The following is a 23,151-nucleotide window of genomic DNA, read 5'->3' as shown; positions in this document are numbered from 1 at the left end:
ACTCTGTGGACTGCAGCAAGCCAGGCTTCCCTGTCCATCACCAACTCCTGGAGCTTTCTCAAACTCATGTACATTGAATCAGTGATACCGTCCAACCATCTCATCCTCTGTTGCCCCCTTCTCCTGTCTTCAGTCTTTCCCAGCATCAGGGTCTTTTCCAAGGAGTCAGTTCTTCACATCAGGTGGCCAGAGTATTGGAGTTTCAGCCTCAGCATCAGTCTTTCCAATTCAGGACTGGTTTCCTTTAGGATTGACGGGTTTGATCTCCTTGCAGACCAAGGGACTGTCAATAGTCTTCTCCACACCACAGTTCAAAAGCATCAATTCTTTGGTGCTCAGCTTTCTTTATAGTCCAACTGTCACATCCATACATGACTACCTTAATGGACCCTAAATTCCCCTTTCTTGCATTACTAGAGAACAGCTTTCTGAGAACAGCCATTGTGAGCAACAAAAGCTGTGGTCAGAGACATCCTATATGGGTATCATGACTTCAGTTTGCTCTTAGTGACTAGCTGGTGACAGTGAAAATACAGCCCTCCTCCCCACTTTTGGATGGTGCTTTGTTGATGAACCAGATTTCTCCTCTTTGTGAGATTATCCAGTGCAGTGGTAAGTGGGTATCAGGCATTGGATCTTATGAGAAAACATTGCTGAAGCCATGGGCTCAGTGGGAAAAGCATCTATGGTGCTAATGACAAGGAAATAAAACTGGCCTTCTTGGAATTTGATAGATTGTCCCACTCAGGTCTTTGCTCTTCGTTCAGTTTTACCATTGCTTGTATGAGAATGTCTGTAAAATGTGTTGGTATGAGGATTAAACTCTTAAGGGAGTTTGTAAATGTAAACAAGTATGACATGGTGTTAGAGAAGCAAATGTAAAGAGAAAATCTGCAACTGAGAGATGAAAATAAAAATGAAGGAGAGAGAAATATTAGGTGAAGGTAGAATATTATTCTCTGAGAGCTTGTTTTGATTTTTGCCTTGATAAGATTTTGTAGCCATATTCAGTTCTTTTTACATAATCCAAATTATTTCCTGTGAATGCCAGTTACAATATAAAACTGATTATATTGTGAAAAGAACTGACTCATTTGAAAAGACCCTTATGCTAGGAAAGATTGAAGGCAGGAGGAGAAGGGAATGACAGAGGATGAGATGGTTGGATGGTATCACTGACTCAGTGGACATGAATTTGAGTAAACTCCGGGAGTTGGTGATGGACACGGAGGCCTGGTGTGCCCGCAGTCCATGGGATCACAAAGAGTCGGACACGACTGAGGAACTGAACTGAACTGATTGTGAGAAGCCATAGGATCTTTCTAGTAATAACTTCGGACCCTCACTTTTATCTCATTCTACACTCTAGGGTGAATAAGACTGTTGCTAAGAATGCACACTGGGGAAAACAAATGCCTCCCAATGCTGCTTATCACAGATATGGACTGTGGAAATGAGTGTTCAAAATTCCAAAACAACAAGAATATTTTCAGTAGTTTACAAATTATTAAAAGGTCTTCCGGATGTTTTGACTTGTCAGGGAGACTCTATATTATGGGGGTTTAGAACTTGTAGTTTGGCATTGCAGATTCTGTTCTGATGATCTGATCATTCTCAGTGGCATTGCTGCCTTTAAACTACTGCTCTCTTTAATATTCATAATTGTACCAATATTATTGGTATGTGCAAAAAAATATATAGGTGTTCAGTTGTCTTAATTCTTGTTTATGTGATTGGTAGAAAATGTATTAAATGACTATAGCTTTTTGGTAAAAATCAATGTAGACTTTTACCATTGTTACTAGAAGAAAGTAAATTATTTAGGGCTTTATACTTAGTAATGTCTTTGATCATTTTGACCTAGATTCTAAAGTGATGGCAGTAAAGGAACTGATGTGAAACAACTTTAACTAGAGTATTAGCTGTATCATATTTACCTCCCAAGTCAAGAAGCTTCCCTTTGAGGTGATCATCCATTCTGTGTGTGTAGGCTTCTGGTCCTTTCAGGGCACTCATCATCCTTTAGTCTGTCTACCCCAATTGCTTGCAGCATTGGCCTGTACCTTGAAAGTGAAAAGTATTAGTGAAAGTGAAAAGTCATGTCCGACTCTCTGTGACCCCATGGTCTGTCCATGAATTCTCCAGGCAAGAATACTGGACTGAGTTGCCATTCCCTTCTCCAGGGGATCTTCCCAATCCAGGGATAGAACCCGGGTTTCCTGTGTGGCCTGGATCTTAGCACACCTCAACAATTCAGCCTTTTTTTTTTTTAAATTTGAGCTTTTGGTAGCAGGGGGCTCTTATGAAAAACTTTTTTATCTTGTCTCCTACCCTCTCACACTCTTGGAAGGAGTCACACTGTCTGATTGCTTCTTTAGCACACTCATACTGAACTGTCACAACACCCTCTTTGAAGGTCATCTCTGGGCCAAAGCCAGTAGCAGTTTTCCATCCTCACTTTGCTTAGCCCCTCAGCCTCTCCAGTCTTGAACCACTGTCTTCTTTTCTCCCCATATCACCATACTCACCTGTTTTTCTTCTAACTCTATGTCTGTTTCTCGGCCTTCTTCATCAGCCTTCCAAATATTAGAAGGCCATAGAGCTGTCTGCTTGGCCCTCTTCTCTGTCTTCAGGTTCTTTATCGATTTGGTTGTCTTCCCTACCCAAGGATGTAAGTCCCTTGCGAGCAGGCACTTTGATCTGTCTTGTTTGTGCTGGTGCCTAGAGCAGAGCTCTGCAGGTGCTGCTGACAGCATGGCCCTTAGCCATTCTCCTCATTACTTGGATCTGTGTGTCCTGGTTCCCTGTAGTTTCACAGAGACTATAGTCAGTGGTTCTGTGATCACCTTGAACTTTACTTGAGTGTCATGGGATACAGTTTATATAGTTTATTACTTCACTTGACCTATGTCTTCTTTTTCCAGTAATGGTACTGCCACTTTGTGACAGGTTAAAGTTGAGGCCTTTTGCTATGTTATTGATGCCGCTCTCATTTTTTATCCCCTATGGTCAATTCCTTTACTTACTGCATTGTTACCCACATGTTTCTTTTCAAACTTTTATTTTTTTAACAACCTTGGAGGTTGATGGTTAGTTATACTTTGTCTCTGCTGCTGCCGCTAAGTCACTTCAGTCGTGTCCAACTCTGTGCAACCCCATAGACTGCAGCCCATCAGGCTCCTCTGTCCCTGGGTTTCTCCAGGCAAGAACACTGGAGTGGGTTGCCATTTCCTTCTCCAGTGCATGAAAGTGAAAAGTGAAAGTGAAGCCACTCAGTCGTGTCCAACTCTCAGCGACCCCATGGACTTTGGCCCACCAGGCTCCTGCGTCCATGGGATTTTCTAGGCAAGAGTACTGGAGTGGGTTGCCATTGCCTTCTCCACTTTGTCTCTGCCCTCCCTATTAAGATCTGTCAGATTATCCCCAGAATGCAAAACTCTGAAATTCCTTTAGGAAAGAAAGAATTTTGAGCAGGAATGCCAGTTGCCAGTGTTCTGAGTCTCAGCTTCCTTACACAGATGTTCAGTTGCCCTCTATAGCTTGTCTGTAGCCTGTTTTCCAGTCTGTCAGCCCAGCACTGCCTATATGCTGTGCTTTAGCAAGACTGAGTTACCTTGTAACTCACACCGGGGTTTCTTCATCTCTCTGCTTTGTCTGGTGCTGTTAACCTGGAATATGATCTTTATCCAAACTCCATATATACTGCAAAGCCATTTCAGCTGTTTTCTCCTTTGTGAAGATCTGTCTGCTCATCCTAAGCTTGAAATATTCTCTCTCTATTGTGAACTCTCTAGGTATCTTTACCTTAATTATAGTGCTTAGACTTCTCTTTTTCTGTGTTTGCTTATGTCTCATATCTTGTAGGTCACTGAAGACAAATGCTTAGCTCTTGCCTTTTGTTCAATAAATATTGAAGGAATAAAAGAGACTTGAACTCATGTAAAGAAAACTAAGTGCCCTTTTGCTATTTACTTACCTATCCTGGGTGTCAGTTCTCTTTAAATTATGTTTATTCTTCCATTTCCAAGTTAATAACAGCTAACATTGAGTGAAGTGCTTCACTTTTCACAAAACTTTGCACATTTATCCTGCTTGACTACCCCCTGCCTCCAGTAGTTCAGTAAGGAGATGGTGTATGTAAACCGTAAAGTAAGGTACAGATGCTCTTTCTCTGGTTAAGTGTTACTGTTCTCCAGTCACTGGTCTGTGAACTTTTCCTCTACTATTGAGCGGACTCTTCTTAGCAGCCCATTTCCCCCCCTAATTATTGAGGTGTAACTGATTAATGGTATTATAGAAGTTTCAGGTGTACATCATAGTGATTCACAATTTTAAAAGATTATGCTCCTTTTATAGTTATAAAATATTGGCTATATTCCCTGTGCCGTACAGTATACTCTTGTAGCTTTTTTATTTTATACACAGTAGTACAGCTGCCCTAACTGGTTCTTCAGTCAGGTTTCCAACTCAGGTATATTCTCTTGGGATATGGGAGAAAGAGAAACATTTTGTGCCAAAAGAGAATATTTAAGAAGAAGAAATTGTAGAGATTTTCTCTCAGATGTTTTCTTTGATTCTTAAGGATTAAAATAGACTTGATTCCTACAACCCTCTGCCACTTCTTTCTTTTATGGCTCATAAGAGTCTCAATTCTGAAATGTCATTAATTTTATTGGTCCCTGAAGGATGTTACTCACGCTTGATGAGTCCTGAGGGTCTTTGAGATGTTAGTCTCATTTTAACTCTTCCTGGTGTAATCGGATCAGTGTGGTGCTTTTCACTTACTTGGTTAGAGTTTGTCAGAGGAGAAAGACATTCTCCTTGGTGCAGTGCTAAAGTGTCTGTGTTCCCAAGACTCCCGACAGAAATGACATTGTTCAGTGTCAGCAGCTCTTGGGCTTCTTGAGGTGAGATGCAGCCACTGATGGGAGATTCCTCAGGCAGCCACAGGTAGGTTTTTAGGGGTATGCGTATTGAACTCTCACATCCTCAAAATAACTTCTGTCCCATCTGTCAATATTTACAGAATTATCAGTATGAGTTGCTTTGCTTTGACATCCCAGGTGGCACTAGTGGTAAAGAACCTGCCTGCCAATGCAGGTTAGATGTAAGAGACACAGGTTTGATCCTTGGGTTGGGAAGATCCCCTGGAGGAGAGCATGGAAACCAACTCCAGCATTCCTGCCTGGAGAATCCCATGGACAGAGGAGCCTGGCAGGCTGCAGTCCATAGCGTCACACAGAGTTGAACACGACTGAAGTAACTTGGCATACATGCAAACATTTTGCTTTTATAAATTCCCTCTGTAATCTTTTCATATAAATTCATTTTTTAAATTGAGCAACTAATATGGAGAATGCATAAAAAATAAAGCAGTTGTTGAACTTATTTAAAAGTATATTTTCAAAGGCTCTCCATGGCATACTTCCTTCTTAGCTCTTAACTAAATCAGTATTTCTCTGAATAATCTCTTGGACTTTCCTGGCCATCCAGTGGTTAACACTCCAGGTTTCCAATGCAGGAAGCATGGGTTTGGTCTACAGGAGACATGGGTTTGGTCCCTGGACAAGGAACTAAGATTCCACATGCTATGCAGTGCAGCTAAAAAGAAACAAAACCAGAATGATCTCGCTAACCACGTAGTCCTCTCACTTTAGTGTACGTAGGAAAGCTGGAGAACTTGTAAGAAGTACGGAGGCTGGTTTTACTCTTCCTCCATTTTTCAGGAAGCACCTCAGAGAATTCTGATGCCTGTGCTCCTCCGAGTACATGTTGAAGGTACAGTACTAAAGCCTCACCTTTCTTTGCCTGTGACTGCTGTTTTCTTTTGCCCGCATCCTTCGGGACAACACTGACATTTACATAGTTGCTTCACTTCTTGACGCTTGGGTGTTTGAAGGACTGTGTCTCCCGCGTCCCCACGCACACCTTAGGCATTAATCTCTTGTCATGAGTGCAGCAGGCATGGTTGAATATTCCCCTTGTTTTTTCACCTGGGAAACCCTCACCCCAGCGGCACACACACTGTGTGAAACTGCCATCACCTCACTTCAGTAGGTTTATAGTTGTTTGAGGGGATGACTATTGAACAAAATAATTTAGTGAGAAATATTAGTTGACAACTACATGCACAACAAATAGAGTTACTAAATTTAAAAGTTTTAAGGTCACAGTGATAGTGTTTTCTTAATATTCTTTGATTAGTAGGGTTACTTTCTGTACTCAATTGATGGCTCTCAACTAAAAGTCATGCTTAATAATAATTCCCTCCACATTTGTGTGAATATTACTCTTGAACTTTAGTCTTCTTGGGGCTGTGGTTGTCAGTAAGCACTGGTCATATCTTAAGGGCCACGTTATCTGAGAAAGGAGCTTACTGTGTAGCTCTGTGTAAGATGTATACCAACGTATAAGAACATTGATTTCCATTCTCTAAGCTAGCTGTACAATTAAAAAGAAATCTTAAGTAATAATGTGACTGGGTCTCTGGCTAGGCCCTGAAGGATAGACAGAGGAGTACGAATAGAAAAGGCACCAGAGGTTTAGTAGGGAAATGAGTCTGATGGACTGTATCCATCACGGAGTCATTCATGCCCTGAAGAGTACAAATACTAGGAGAGAGATTTCACCATAATGCTTAGCGAGAGAGAGAGAGATGATTCAGATGCCATCAGGAAAATACTTTATGAAAAATGCTGGAATCTAGCAGGTGTGTATGTACACATGTGATGGAGTTATATTCCCCTTCAGACAAGTCAGAGCTGGAGTACAGAGCAGGGAAAGTATGTGATGTGTTTCAGTGACAAGAGATCATCCTTGTTCTCTGATGCATAGATTATGGTAGGTAGTAGGATTTGGGATCATATACTTAGAGTCTGCAAGCCTGAGCTTTTAGGAGAGCTCTTTAAGTAATCCATAAACCTAGTAATGCCTTTCCCCCTTAAAAATTAGTTTTATATCACAAAGAAAGCTTTTTTTGGAAAGTACATATATGTAGCTTAGGGAGTCAGAAGTAGTGTTCTTGTGTGTGCACTCGGTTGTGTCTGAATCTTTGAGGCCCCATGAACTGTAGCCTGCCAGACTCCTCTGTCCATAGAATTTTCCAGGCAAGAATGTTGGAGTGGGTAGCCATTCACTGCTCCAGGGGATCTTTCCAACCCAGGAATCAAACCTTATCTCCTGCATCGGCGGGCAAATTCTTTACCTGGGAAGCCTAAGAAGTAGAGAGAGATGCTACAAAGTATACAGTCATAACAGTCCTAGCAGTAGTCAGTTCTTTTCTCCTTTAATCCTTACCAGTTATTTGAGGGAGGATAGATTGAGGCAGAGGTGACATGTCTCTCCCTGGTGCACCCAGAGGAGCACAGACTGCACCCTGCATGTGGCCGTCTCCACTAGTCTATCAGTTCTGAACTCTGGGATGATCTTGGCCCTAGGGAACATTTGACAGTGTCCGGGGACATTTTTGGTTGTCATGAGTGGGCTCCTTGCATCTCGTGAATGGCAGTCATAGGTGCTGCTGATGTACAATGCATAGGACAGTGCCCCCACAAAGAATTACCTGTGCTCAAATGTCAGTTGTATGGAGATGGCACTAACGGTACTACCAGAGAGATGGTCATCACTGTTTGTGTAGACCTTGATCAAGTTTTCCTTTAAGCTGCAGAGCTAATTTAAGAGAAAAAGTTTGTTTTATTCTTAGTTTTTTGATTGTGCAAGAGGTATAGTGAGTTCATATATATGCCTGTGGTAGTAAAATCTTAAAGTATTTTAGTTCCGTAAGAATTTGTATCTCCTTTACTAAGTAATATTATATTTTACTGGCATCAAATAGATGATCAGCATACATTGAATCAGCTTTTCTAAAGCACATTCTGGAATTCTCCTGTGGGAGCAATAAGTATTAGGATGTTAACTTTAGAAGGCTTCTAGTAGATTCTGACAGGTAATTATGCCTACAGTTTTCAAATCCCTTGGTTTCTTTAATTCTGCATGAGATGCCATTTGCTGAGGGAAAGATAAATACCAGCATTTCCTGCCTATCTGAAGCAGATCCTAGTTATCTGCTGCATGCACTGCCGGTTGAGGAGCATTGCTCCCAGTGGTTGAAATGAAACAGATTTAGGGAAGGAATGTCTTGGGCCACATTCAGGGTTGACTTTCCTTATGGAGAAAAGTAATCCTGATGATCAGTGATGTTCCCCTGGGAATCTGACTCTACAAATAACTTTCAGGCTAAAATTTTATATATAATTTAAGAGAGAATATTAGATAGTAAACTTAAAAAGGGCAAATAAAAGCCCCGACAGTACAGTTGAATTTGGTGGTAATTTGATTAATATTTTGCCTATATATAATTTTAATATACATCTAAGACAATGTAAATTAAAAAGAATAAACATTTAAAAAATTATATAAAAATTTTTATTTTATAAAAATAAAAATGTTTATTCAAAAAGAATAAACATTGGAGTTAAGAACATAAGGGGCTTGACAGTCAAGTAAGGAATACAATATGATGGTAAGGATTTTGGGATGTTTGTTTCTGAAATGAATAGTTGTTTGAATTATAATTTTTCTATATCTTCCACATTGTAGAATTTATTATCAACATTAGAGTTGGATAATTTTTCCAACTGATAGAATTAAATTTCTAAAGTATCTTATACAAGATGATCCTTTTTTTAAAACTTAAAGTCTTGGATATACACTGTTTGTTGTTGTTTAGTTGCTAAGTCATGTCTGACTTTTTGTGACCCCATGGACTGTAGCCTGCCAGGCTCCTCTGCGCATGGGATTTCCCAGGCAAGAATAGTAGTGTGGGTTGCTATTTCCTTCTCCAAGGGATCTTTGCGACTCAGGGATCAAACCCACGTCTCTTGCAGTGGCCGGTGGATTCCTTACCACAGTCACCTGGGAAGTCCATATATACACTGTGCTGTAGTGTGCTTAGTTGCTCAGTCATGTCTGACTCTTTGTGACCCCATGGACTATAGCCTGCCAGGCTCTTCTGTCCATGGGGATTCTCTAGGCAAGAACACTGGAGTGGGTTGCCATGCCCTTTACTACGTATAAAATAGATAACTAATGAGAACCTACTGCACAGCATGCTCTGTGGTGACCTAAATGGTAAGCACATCTGAAAAAGAGGGGATATATGCTTATGTATACCTGATTCATTTTGCTGCACAGCAGAAACCAACACAACGTTATAAAGCAACCATACCCCAATAAAAATTAACTTAAAAATAGATAGAACATTAGGAGAATGGTCTAAGGGATACAAGAGATTTTTTTCTTGCTATTTTTGTAACTTTTCTTCAGACTAGTTTAAAATGAAAAGCTAAGAAAAGAGAGCAATATGGAAGATCACTGATCACAGATCACCATAACAAACATGTTAATAATAATAATTAAAAAGTTTGAAATATTAGGAGAATTACCAAAATGTGAAACAGACATGACACAAGTAAATGATGTTGGAAAAATGGTCCCAGTAGCCCTGCTCCAGGCAGGATTGCCTCAAATCTTCATGTGTAAAAAGTGAAGTGCAATAAAATGAGGCATGTGTAGCTAAATATTGTTGCTTTACTTGGACTTGATTTGCTTAGCAAATCAGTGCATAGATACATTTATCCACAGATAACAGAGCTTGAGAAAAGAACTTTGACATTGTATATTTAATATTTTCACTCTTCATTTCAATGAAGCCATCATCTCTTTTGATAGTCCAGTAAATTAGATAATACTGTCTTATGATAAATGAAGGTTTCCCAGTGGAAATTGTTCAGTCCATTGGTTGAGCTTTCTTGGTTGCTCCTGGTGCTATAGTTGACTGGTTCAGGTTGAATACTCAAGCATTCTGATAAGAGAGAATGACCTTTGCTTTAATTATTTAGAAAATGGAAGTGTTTGTTCTCTGGGAGCCAATGTGTAGAATGGCTCCCATGTGGGAATAGTATTCTGAGAGGTACTAAGTATAGTGGTTATAAGCAAAGGATTTGGAGTAACAGCCTTTAACTCTTATTTCTGCCAATTAATAACTGTATGCTCTCATTTAAGGTACTTATCTCCTCTGTTCTTTAGTTTCCTCATCTGAGATAATACCTACCTGGTAAAGTTATTCTGAAAGCTACCTTATGTAAGGATTTTAGCACAGTGCCCAGTGCTTAACACTGCGGAAATGTTACTTAAATGTTTGTTATTATTGACCTGGTTTCAGGTACTGATTCTAAAACCAGAAACATGTAATTTCTTAACATCTTTTGACTGTTCTACTATGAAGACTGTGTGGAAATCATAGACACTTTTGTCAGAGAAATGAAGAAGGAGAAAATTACAACTACTTTATTGTTGCAGTCAATAGGCAAGAGCTGAAGGAAAAGTTTATTGGTATTCTCCTTGTTCATCATATTTACAAGGCTTAATGGTCTCTTTACATTGCTTTATACCAAATAGATGGGAAACAAAGGAAACAGGGACGGACTATTTTTGGGGGCTCCAAAAATCACAGCAGATGGTGATTGCACCCGTGAAATTAAAACACGCTTACTCCTTGGGAGAAAAGCTATGACTAACCTAGACAGCATATTTAAAAGCAGAGACGTTACTTTGCCAACAAAGGTCCATCTAGTCAAGGCTATTTCCTGTGGTCATGTATGGATGTGAGAGTTGGACTGTAATGAAAGCTGAGCACTGAAGAAGTGATGCTTTTGAGTTGTGGTGTTGGAGAAGACTCTTGAGAGTCCATTGGACTGCAAGGAGATCCAACCAGTCCATCCTAAAGGAAATCAGTCCTGAATATTCATTGGAAGGACTGATTCTGAAGCTGCAACTCCAGTACATTGGCTACCTGATGCGAAGCACTGACTCATTTGAAAAGACCCTGATGCTGGGAGGGATTGGGGGCAGGAGGAGAAGGGGACGACAGAGAATGAGATGGTTGGATGACGTCACCAACTCGATGGACATGAGTTTGAGTAAGCTCCGGGAGTTGGTGATGGACAGGGAGGCCTGGTGTGCTGCAGTCCATGGGGTTGTAAAGAGTTGGACACGACTGAGTGACCGAACTGAATGGTCTCTTAACTATATAGCTTAAATGATTTTTAAAAAGGAACTGTACAGCTTTCTAGATTTTAAAAACAAAACATCATCATTATCATTAAAAGTTAAAAGTTATTCATATAAAAGCAGTAGCATCTATAATTTCTATCAAAGACTTTTGCTAGCTTCATAGTTCAGCACCTTGTAGAAGGATACTGTTTGTAGCTATAATCTAAGCTCTGTGTACTTTCAGGATTTAAACACTGATCAGTAAAAAATAGATTTTAAGTGGAAGAGTGTAACCCTGATTTTGTGTTTCTAATGTTAAAATGAATTTGTTTGAATTAGAAATTCTGTATTAGTAATTGAGAATATCACTTGTGTGTGTATGTTTGTGTGTGTGTATGTGTTGAATCTTAACATGAGAGTTCCAGTTAGACTGCTGTCATCGAGGAATAACTTAAGAGCCTGAGATGTTGATGTGAGGTGAGTAGGAAAGACTCCATAAAAAAGAGCAAAAAAGGATCAGATCAGGATGTATAATATAGTTTTCTAAGGAAGTTAGAACTGGCCATCTATACACAGCCTTTCCTATTTCCTCTCATTGTTTTTCTTGCAAAACTAAAGTTTAAGAGTGAAAGTTAAAAGTTAAACTCTGAAAACAGAGAATATGGATCAGTTTTTTTTAATGGATGGCTGTGTGGTTTGATTAGTTGAAAGGTGCATGTTAGATCCTCCTGTGGATTGTATGGGGCAGTGTACCCCTTAGGAGACCATTTCCCTTAGAAGTGTCTTCATCCTATTAGGGTGAGCTGTGGGGATAATGCCATGTGTTCAGTCTTTGTATTCATAAATAGTAAAGTTATTCTTGTGACTAAAAGTAATCTTTTCTGCAGTGCTGTATATTATTGGGTATTGACCTCTCTTGCAGCAGAGGGAACAGTTCTTACCTCTTGTGCCTGTGTAGCTCTCCCTTGCTAAGAGTCCTTCTGGCAAATTGAGATACAGGATAGTATACGTTGTCTCCTGAGTTCTGGGAACACCCCTCCCCACCTTTCTTCGCTTCTACAGAATACATGTTCTAAATTTATTAATATCATCTTAGACAATTTCTTTCAACATTGCCAGAAATTGATGACATATCTAAATTGGACAAAACAGAGTAATATTTATATACAAAGGTATTCTCCAGATCTCCTTCACTTCTTTTCTCAGTCAACAGTTTCCATGTTTGCACACATGTTGTGTACATGTGTATGTATATATAATTTAATATATATTTATATATCACATTGAATATGTCATATTTATATACTTGATATATGTATTAGATATATTTATTTCATAGCTTCATTCCCATGTCATCACACCCACTTTAAGAGGATTGCTTGTGATCATCCAGAGAATATTCCATCTGGATAAGGAAGGTGATGGATTTACGAAGTGAGTAAACTCAGGTCTAAAACTTTTTCATGGAAACATAAAGAAACAGTAAGTCTTTGGTTTTCTTTTAAAGGGATTAATATTTTCTTTGCTCCTCCTGTGTAAAGGCTGAAAAGGTAGCTTAATAGTGTCAAAGAAAGAGACAGTTGAAACCAAAAGAGGCCTTATTTTACTAATCATTATATTTTAATCAGTTAAAGAAATGCAAAAAAGCAAAATGGCTGTCTGAGGAGGCCTTACAAATACCTGCGAAAAGAAGAGAAGTGAAAAGCAAAGGAGAAAAGGAAAGATAAACCCATTTGAATGCAGAGTTCCAAAGAATAGGAAGAAGAGATAAGAAAGCCTTCCTCAGTGATCAGTGCAAAGAAATAGAGGAAAACAATAGAATGAGAAAGACTAGAAATGTCTTCAAGAAAATTAGAGATACCAAGGGAACATTTCATGCAAAGATGGGCACAGTAAAGGACAGAAATGGTATGGACCTAACAGAAGCAGATGGTATTAAGAAGAGGTGGCAAGAAGACACAGAACTATCCAAAAAAGATCTTCATTACACAGATAACCACAATGGTATGATCACTCACCTAGAGCCAGACATACTGGGATGCGAAGTCAAGTGGGCCTTAGGAAGCATCATATGAACAAAACTAGTGGAGGTGATGGAATTCCAGTTGAGCTGTTTCAAATCCTAAAAGATGATACTGTGGAAGTACTGCACTCAATATGCCAGCAAATTTGGAAAACTCAGCAGTGGCCACAGGACTGGAAAAGGTCAGTTTTCATTCCAATCCCGAAGAAAGGCAGTGCAAAGAATGCTCACACTACTGCACAATTGCACTCACCTCACATGCTAGTTAAGTAATGCTCAAAACTCTGCGAGCAAGACTTCAACAGTACGTGAACTGTGAATTTCTGGACGTTCAAACTGGATTTAGAAAAGGCAGAGGAACCAGAGATCAAATTGCCAACATTCATTGGATCATCAAAAGAGCAAGAGAATTCCAGAAAAACATCTATTTCTGTTTTATTGACCAAGCCAAAGCCTTTGACTGTGTGGGTTACAACAAACTGTGGAAAATTCTTAAAGAGATGGGAATACCAGGTCACCTGACCTGCCTCCTGAGAAATCTGTTTGCAGGTCAAGAAGCAACAGTTAGAACTGGACATGGAACAACAAACTGGTTCAGTTTGGGAAAGGAGTACGTCAAGGCTGTATATTGTCACCCTGCTTATTTAACTTATATGCAGAGTACATCATGCGAAATGCTGGGCTGGATGAAGCACAAGCCGGAATCAAGATTGCCTGGAGATATATCAATAATCTTAGATACGCACATGACACCACCCTAAGGGCAGAAAGTGAAGAACTAAAGAGCCTCTTGATGAAAGTGAAAGAAGAGCGTGAAAAAGTAGGCTTAAAGCCCAACGTTCAGAAAACGAAGATCATGGCATCTGGTCCCATCACTTCATGGCAAATAGATGGGGAAACAGAGACTTTATTTTTTGGGGCTCCAAAATCACTGCAGGTAGTGACTGCAGCCATGATATTAAAAGATGCTTACTCCTTGGAAGAAAAGCTATGACCAACCTAGACAGAGACATTACTTTGTGAATAAAGGTCTCTCTAGTAAAAGCTATGGTTTTTCCAATAATCATGTATGGATGTGAGAGTTGGACTATAAAGAGAGCTGAGTGCCGAAGAAGTTATGCTTTTGAACTGTAGAGCTGGAGAAGACTCTTGAGAGTCCCTTTGACAGCAAGGAGATCCAACCAGTCCATCCTAAAGAAAATCAGTCCTGAATGTTCATTGGAAGGACTGATTTTGAAACTGAAACTCCAATACTTTGGCCACCTGATGAGAAGAGGTGATTCATTTGAAAAGACCGTGATGCTAGGAAAGATTGAAGGTGGGACAAGGGGACGACAGAGGATGGTTGGATGGCATCATCGACTCAATGAACATGAGTTTGAGTAAACTCCCAGAGTTAGTGATGGACAGGGTGGCCTGGTGTGCTGCAGTCCATGTGGTTATAAAGAGTTGGGCTCTACAGAGTGACTGAACTGAACTGGATCAGTTGTATGTAACACATCCCCTCCCTGTGCAGCCTCCCCCCACAACCCCGCCCCTCTAGGTCATCACAGAGCACTAAGCTGGACGCCCTGTTATACAGAAGCTGCTTCCCACCAGCTGTCTGTTTTACAGGATAGTGTATACATGTCAATGCTACTCTGTCAGTTTGTGCCACCCACCCTTCCTGCCACCCCCCCACCCATCTCGAAGATACTTTAAATGAGAACAGTCTTTGGAAACAGCTGGCTATTTCCTTGACTAAACTATCTGTTTGGTCTTTCAGCTGGTACTGTCTTCAGCCTCTGTGATTTTTATAGCTTCCCCTTGGGAAACCACAGATTCCCAATCATCACAGCATTGCAGAGCCCTTCAAAAAGCTGTGTGTGACTTCAGAAGATTGTGTGTTAGTCTTCCTTTATAAATTCTGAATGGCTTTTACTTCTGTGAAATTTGTGGTTTTGTGAATTTTGGTAAGAAAGAGATTCTGAGGAAAGAAGCATAGCTTTTCTTATATAAGCATTTATTGTCCAGATATACCAGTAATAAAATGGTAACTCTTTCATTGAGGTTAACATCCTCATGTTTCATTTAATGAGGATGCATAAATCTGTTAATCCAAGTAAAATTGTTTTAGATTTTTGAGTTCAACTATTTAGTTATTTTCATTCTTAGCTCAGATTCAGTGATTTTATAGTTTTATTGCAAACATTCCGTAAAGGGTGTTAATGTTAAATTTCTTTCTACTTCATTACATTGATTACAGTTTCTTAGAATGGATTTTTAAAAATTGATGCATAGGCATCAATGTGTTTTTAATGAATGTGTTTGTTTTAAAAGTTAATCATATCTGTAAGGATACATTTTAATGTCATCATATGGTGATCAACAGGTGACTTCCACCATCTCTTGTAGCTCACTTTCTCTCTCATATGTGTGTGTATGTGTAGATATGTGGATACATACACATGTAATGTATTTTGACATAGAAAATAATTGGCAAAGAGTTACACTTTATCCTGTGTGTAGAGGTCACATTTCTTGTTCATGTCACATATGCTCTAAGCAGAGATAACAGTTTTCAACCTATTTTCATTTGAGCTTCCAAATATGAACAGTTCCTACACATTATTGTCACTACTGTAGAGAGCAAGATGAGTACATTTTTTCAAAAGTCTTTGTGGAAATCATGACCATTCTCAATTCCAGTTACAAAAATAGGCCTGAAGTGTTAGGGGATTAATACTAATGCAGATAAATACTTGAATTTGAAAGACTCACAATCATACACAAGGCAGCAATAGTCTTTAAAGTCATGTCAGCTCTAAAATTTCATATTTATATTGAAATATTGGGGAAAAATTTACATAATTTAAGCTTTCATTTCCATTATGTATTTTATTTGCTTTGTATTTGAACCAAATGCTCCTATTTTACAGGTACATATGTATACATTTATCAGTAGATACCACCTTCCATCCCCAGTAATTAATTGCTGTGTTATCATTTTAGGTTCTCTCTATCTTCATAGGGTGAGCTTTATAAAATAACTTGGTTGTGAAACCTCAAAGTGTCCTTCCTTCTTAGATGGCTCTTGCTATCTCCTCACAGAAATTAGATTGCCAAATAAAAACTTTTTAGACAAATGTTACAGACTGTCTTGATGTATTGAGGATGAAAGTGCTTTTGCTTTCTCTTGAAAAACAGTGCTCAATAACTCATAAGAGTTAATAAAAACTACTAATCTAGTAAAGATGTGAATATTGATTTTATTCTTCTTTCCTTGATGAATGGGGTCATGGGCAGCTAAGAAAATACATTTTTCTTAGATGAGATTAATGGCTGGTGAAGGATGAAATTACTGTATTTGTACAAATTTTATCCTAAAATATAGGTTGGGTGTGATTTTCTGTTCCATGAACAGACTCTTAAAGAAGGAACCTTATTCATTTTGTTGTAAGTCAACATATGTGAAATTTTACTATTTTGTTCTATCATGGACCCAGCATAGGATATTGGATGCATTTTGTTTATTCCATTTGCAATTTCTGCTGTTAGAAATTAACTTGTTTTGTTTTGTGGTATTAGTATTTTTTTTAATTGACGTATAGTTGATTTACAATGTGGTCTTAGTTTCACGTGTACAGCAGAGTGATTCAGTTATACGTACATACCTCTGTATATCTATTCTTTCTTAAAGATTCTTTTCCCTTATAGATTATTACAAAACATTGAATATGGATCTCTGTGCCATATAGTAGGTCTTTATTGGTTATCTGTTTTATAGAGAGTGGTTCAGTTTAGTCGCTCAGTCGTGTCTATTTGTGACCCCATGAATTGCAGCACGCTGGGCCTCCCTGTCCATCACCAGCTCCCAGAGTTCACTCAAACTCATGTCCAAGTCGGTGATGCCATCCAGCCATCTCATCCTCTGTCGTCCCCTTCTCCTCCTGCCCCCAATCCCTCTCAGCATGAGAGTCTTTTCCAATGAGTCAACTCTTCGCATGAGGTGGCCAAAGTATTGGAGGAGTTTCAGCTTTAGCATCATTCCTTCCAAAGAACACCCAGGACTGATCTCCTTTAGAATGGACTGGTTGGATCTCCCTGCAGTCCAACGGACTCTCAAGAGTCTTCTCCAACACCACAGTTCAAAAGCATCAATTCTTCAGCACTCAGCTTTCTTCATAGTCCAACTCTCACATGCATATATGACCACTGGAAAAACCATAGCCTTGACTAGACGGACCTTTGTTGGCAAAGTAATGTCTCTGCTTTTGAATATGTTATCTAGTATGGTCATAACTTTCCTTCCAAGGAGTAAGCCTCTTTGAATTTCATGGCTGCAGTCACCATCTGCAGTAATTTTGGAGCCGCCCCAAAATAAAGTCTGACACTATTTCCACTGTTTCCCCATCTATTTCCCATGAAGTGATGGGGCCAGATGCCATGATTTTCGTTTTCTGAATGTTGAGCTTTAGGCCAACTTTTTCATTCTCCTCTTTCACCTTCATCAAGAGGCTTTTTAGTTCCTCTTCACTTTCTGCCATAAGGGTGGTGTCATCTGCATATCTCAGGTTATTGATATTTCTCCTGGCAATCTTGATTCCAGCTTGTGCTTCTACCAGCGCAGTGTTTCTCATGATGTACTCTGCATGTAAGTTAAATAAGCAGGGTGACAATATACAGCCTTGACGTACTCCTTTTCCTATTTGGAAGCAGTCTGTTGTTCCATGTCCACTTCTAACTGTTGCTTCCTGACCTGCATACAGGTTTCTCAAGAGGCAGGTCAGGTGGTCTGGTATTCCCATCTCTCTCAGAATGTTCCACAGTTTATTGTGATCCACACGGTCAAAGGCTTTGGCAAAGTTGATAAAGCAGATGTTTTTCTGGAGCTCTCTTGATGATTCAGTGGATGTTGGCAATTTGATCTCTGGTTCCTCTGCCTTTTCTAAACCTAGCTTGAACATCTGGAAGTTCACGATTCACGTACTGCTGAAGCCTGGCTTGGAGAATTTTGAGCATTACTTTACTAGCGTATGAGATGAGTGCAATTGTATGGTAGTTTGAGGATTCTTTGGCATTGCCTTTCTTTGGGATTGGTATGAAAACAGACCTTTTCCAGTCCTGTGGCCACTGCTGAGTTTTCCAAATTAGCTGGCATATTGAGTGCAGCACTTTCACAGCATTATCTTTCAGGATTTGAAATAGCTCAACTGGAATTCCATCACCTCCACTAGCTTTGTTCATAGTGATGCTTCCTAATGACTTCACATCCCAGGATGTCTGGCTCTAGGTGAGTCATCACACCATCGTGATTATCTGGGTCATGAAGATCTTTTCTTGTACAGTTCTTCTGTGTATTCTTGCCACCTCTTCTTAAAATCTTCCGCTTCTGTTAGGTCCATACCATTTCTGTCCTTTATCGAGCCCATCTTTGCATGAAATGTTCTCTTGGTATCTCTGATTTTCTTGAAGAGGTCTCTAGTCTTTTCCATTCTGTTGTTTTCCTAGATAGTGGTATGCACATGTTAATCTCAAACTCCTCATTTATCCCTTCCCTGCGCTTCCACTTTTGGTAATCATTAAGTTTGTTTTCTGTGTCTGTGGGTCTATTTCTGTTTTGTATATAAGTTCGCTTGTGTACTTTTATGTTATTTTTTAGATTCCGCATATAAATGCTATCATGTGGTAATTGTCTTTCTCTGTCTGGCTTATTGCACTTAGTATGATTATCTCCAGATCCTTCCATGTTGCTGCAAAAGGTATTATTTTACTCTTTGATGCCTGAGTAATACTCCATTGTGTGTGTGTATAGCATATCTTCTTTAGCCATTGATCTGTTGATCGACATTTAGGTTGCTTTCACATGTTGGCTGTTGTAAATAGTGCTGCAGTGAATTTGGGGTGCATATACCTTTATACCTTTTTGAATCATGGATTTCTCCAGATATATGCCCAAGAGTGGGATTGCAGGATCATATGGCAGGTTTATTTTTAGTTTCTTAAGAACCTCCTTAATGTTCTCCATGGCTATACCAATTTACATTACCAGTGTAGGAGGGTTCCTTTGTCAATTAATTTTGCCTCTGCTTCTGTCTGTAAAGTGTCTTTATGCTGTCTTCTGGAATAGTTTTTCTCTGATTCCTATGGCTTACTATCATAAAGGATTATTTTCTAAAGCATTGTAATTTTAGAAGTGAATGTACAATAGCCCTCAAATTATATGAAACAGATTCATTCTGAGATTATTAATAGAATATATTCATGAAATAATGCAATGTAGAAGCTAAAAAACAAAAAAACACCTGTTTCCCTTGAGTGTTATCAGAACAGAGCATGCTTGTAGCCAGAGAAGCAAGAGAAAGAAAATGGAATGACTTGTTTGTTATCACATGCATCATCAATATCTTCATACTTTTCCTTATAGCAACAGAGCCAGTGATGGCTGTCAACTAAATCACCCTGCTTTTAAAAAAAAATTATTTTTGGCTGCACTGTGTCTTTGTTGCTGAGGGCTTTCTCCAGTTTCTGTGAGAAGGGGCTACTCTCGAGTTGTGATGCATGGGCTTCTCATTGCGGTGGCTTTTCTTGTTTCAGAGCACAGGCTCTTGATCTTGGGTCCATTAGTCATGGTGCACAGGCCTAGCCACCTCAGGGGAATGTGGGATTTTCCTGGACCAGGGATCAAACCTGTGTCCCCTGCATTGCAAGGTGGATCCCCAGCCACTGGACCACCAGGGAAGCCCACAAAGAGCCCTTTGAAGGGGATTGTGGATATTAATTGACAATAAGTTTTTCTGCTTCTGTCTTCTTTAGGAGAGGTTTTACCATATTGAGTTTGGAGGAAAATGTAATTGCCTGAGTTTCAGGAAAGTAGTAGAGTGATTCTTTAAGGTGAAAACTGGTTTATCTTTTACTTTTTTAAAAGTATGTTTGATGTACCATGTTATGTTAATTTCCTCTGTATAGCAATGTGATTCAGTTTTATATATATACATATATATTTTTTAAAAGTATTCTTTTCCATTATGGTTTATCACAGGAGATTGACTATAGTTCTCTGTGTTTTCTTTAGGACTTTGTTGTTTATCCATTCTATATATAATAGTTTGTATCTGCTGTCCCAATCTCCCAATCCATCCATCCCCTCCCGACCCCCTTGGCAACCACAAGTCTTTTCTCTGTGTCTGTGAGTGTGAAACTGGTTTGTTTTAATTATCAAATGCATACATCCATTTGGTTTCCTTTGCTCTTCTTTTTTATTGTCTGTTTTGCCGTGTCTGTTTCTGTTTCAGTCATCAGAATATTTTTTCCCTCTCTGTAATTATTCTCACACCTAGTAACCACTAACACTTGTCATTTAAGTGGTTATGTTCTGAATCTTATGGCTATTACTTTTACATGAGACAGCGCCCACTAGTGTTTTATAGCATGTCAGGAACAAAGCTAGTGGAAGTGATGGAATTCCAGCTGAGCTATTTCAAATCCTGAAAGATAATGCTGTTGAAGTGCTGAACTCAATATGCTAGAAAATTTGGAAAACTCAGCAGTGGCCATAGGACAGGAAAAAGGTCAATTTTCATTCTAGTCCCAAAGAAGGGCAGTGCCAAAGAATGTCCAAACTACTGCCCAGTTGTACTCATTTCACATGCTAACAAAGTAATGCTCAAAATTCTCCAAGCTAGGCTTCAACAGTACGTGAACTGAGAACTCCCAAATGTTCAAGCTGGATTTATTTATTTATTTATTTTTAAAATTAATTTATTTTTTATTTTACTTTACAATTCTGTATTGGTTTTGCCATACATTGACATGAATCCACCACGGGTGTACATGCGCTCCCAAACCTGAACCCCCCTCCCACCCCCCTCCCCACAACATCTCTCTGGGTCATCCCCACGCACCAGCCCCAAGTGTGCCATATCCCACATTGGACATAGACTGGCAATTCGATTCTTACATGATATTATACATGTTTCAATGCCATTCTCCCAAGTCATCTCACCCTCTCCCTCTCCCACTGAGTCCAAAAGTCCGTTATACACATCTGTGTCTTTTTTGCTGTCCTGCATAAAGGGTCATCATTGCCATCTTTCTAAATTCCATATATATGTGTTAGTATACTGTATTGGTGTTTTTCTTTCTGGCTTACTTCACTCTGTATAATCGGCTCCCGTTTCATCCATCTCATCAGAACTGATTCAAATGTATTCTTTTTAATGGCTGAGTAATACTCCATTGTGTATATGTACCACAGCTTTCTTATCCATTCATCTGCTGATGGACATCTAGGTTGTTTCCATGTCCTGCCTATTATAAAAAATGCTGCGATGAACATTGGGGTACATGTGTCTCTTTCAATTCTGGTTTCCTCAGTGTGTATGCCCAGCAGTGGGATTGCTGGGTCATAAGGTAGTTCTATTTGCAATTTTTTAAGGAATCTCCACACTGTTCTCCATAGTGGCTGTACTAGTTTGCATTCCCACCAACAGTGTAGGAGGGTTCCCTTCTCTCCACACCCTCTCCAACATTTATTGCTTGCAGATTTTCAGATCGCAGACATTCTGACTGGTGTGAAGTGGTACCTCATTGTGGTTTTGATTTGCATTTCTCTAATAATGAGTGATGTTGAGCATCTTTTCATGTGTTTGTTAGCCATCCGTATGTCTTCTCTGGAGAAATGTCTATTTAGTTCTTTGGCCCATTTTTTGATTGGGTTGTTTATTTTTCTGGAATTGAGCTGCACGAGTTGCTTGTATATTTTTGAGATTAGTTGTTTGTCAGTTGCTTCATTTGCTATTATTTTCTCCCATTCGGAAGGCTGTCTTTTCACTTTGCTTATATTTGCCTTTGTTGTGGAGAAGCTTTTAATTTTAATTAGGTCCCATTGGTTTATTTTTGCTTTTATTTCCAGAATTCTGGGAGGTGGATCATAGAGGATCCTGCTGTGGTTTATGTCGGAGAGTGTTTTGCCTATGTTCTCCTCTAGGAGTTTTATAGTTTCTGGTCTTACATTTAGATCTTTAATCCATTTTGAGTTTATCTTTGTGTGTGGTGTTAGAAAGTGATCTAGTTTCATTCTTTTACAAGTGGTTGACCAGTTTTCCCAGCACCATTTGTTAAAGAGATTGTCTTTACTCCATTGTATATTCTTGCCTCCTTTGTCAAAGATAAGGTGTCCATATGTGTGTGGATTTATCTCTGGGCTTTCTATTTTGTTCCACTGATCTATATTTCTGTCTTTGTGCCAATACCATAGTGTCTTGATGACTGTGGCTTTGTAGTAGAGCCTGAAGTCAGGCAGGTTGATTCCTCCAGTTCCATTGTTCTTTCTCAAGATTGCTTTGGCTATTCGTGGTTTTTTGTATTTCCATACAAATCTTGAAATTATTTGTTCTAGTTCTGTGGAAAATATCGCTGGAAACTTGATAGGGATTGCATTGAATTTGTAAATTGCTTTGGGTAGTATACTCATTTTCACTATATTGATTCTTCCGATCCATGAGCATGGTATATTTCTCCATCTATTAGGGTCCTCTTTGATTTCTTTCATCAGTGTTTTATAGTTTTCTATATATAGGTCTTTAGTTTCTTTAGGTAGATATATTCCTAAGTATTTTATTCTTTTTGTTGCAATGGTGAATGGAATTGTTTCCTTAATTTCTTTTTCTACTTTCTCATTATTAGTGTATAGGAATGCAGGGGATTTCTGTGTGTTGATTTTATATCCTGCAACTTTACTATATTCATTAATTAGCTCTAGTAATTTTCTGGTAGAGTCTTTAGGGTTTTCTATGTAGAGGATCATGTCATCTGCAAACAGTGAGAGAGTTTTACTTCTTCTTTTCCAATTTGGATTCCTTTTATTTCTTTTTCTGCTCTGATTGCTGTGGCTAAAACTTCCAGAACTATGTTGAATAGTAGTGGTGAAAATGGGCACCCTTGTCTTGTTCCTGACTTTAGGGGAAATGCTTTCAATTTTTCACCATTGAGGATAATGTTTGTGGTTGGTTTGTCATATATAGCTTTTATTATGTTGAGGTATGTTCCTTCTATTCCTGCTTTCTGGAGAGTTTTTATCATAAATGGATGTTGAA

General features: G+C 39.1%; 1 protein-coding gene across 3 annotated transcripts in view; it reads left to right on the top strand.

Annotated features, from left to right (window-relative positions):
• Window positions 1–23,151, top strand: part of LOC120860208 (lysine-specific demethylase 4C) — a 404,469-nt gene that overhangs the window by 141,524 nt on the left and 239,794 nt on the right. The window contains exon 9 of one of the 3 annotated variants that reach the window (XM_040235988.1): window positions 10,223–10,473. The exons of the other annotated variants lie outside the window; for them this stretch is intronic. Coding sequence (XP_040091922.1) covers window positions 10,223–10,303 — 81 coding nt within the window. The 3' untranslated portion in view covers window positions 10,304–10,473. Of the gene's footprint in view, window positions 1–10,222; window positions 10,474–23,151 lie in introns of those variants that run through there. 3 annotated transcript variants of the gene reach the window in all.

Source organism: Oryx dammah, unplaced genomic scaffold (genome assembly GCF_014754425.2).
Source record: "Oryx dammah isolate SB20612 unplaced genomic scaffold, SCBI_Odam_1.1 HiC_scaffold_11050, whole genome shotgun sequence".
Taxonomy (NCBI): Eukaryota; Metazoa; Chordata; class Mammalia; order Artiodactyla; family Bovidae; genus Oryx; species Oryx dammah.
The sequence above is the reverse complement of the archived record's forward strand: the minus strand, read 5'-3'. Positions and strand labels throughout refer to the sequence as shown.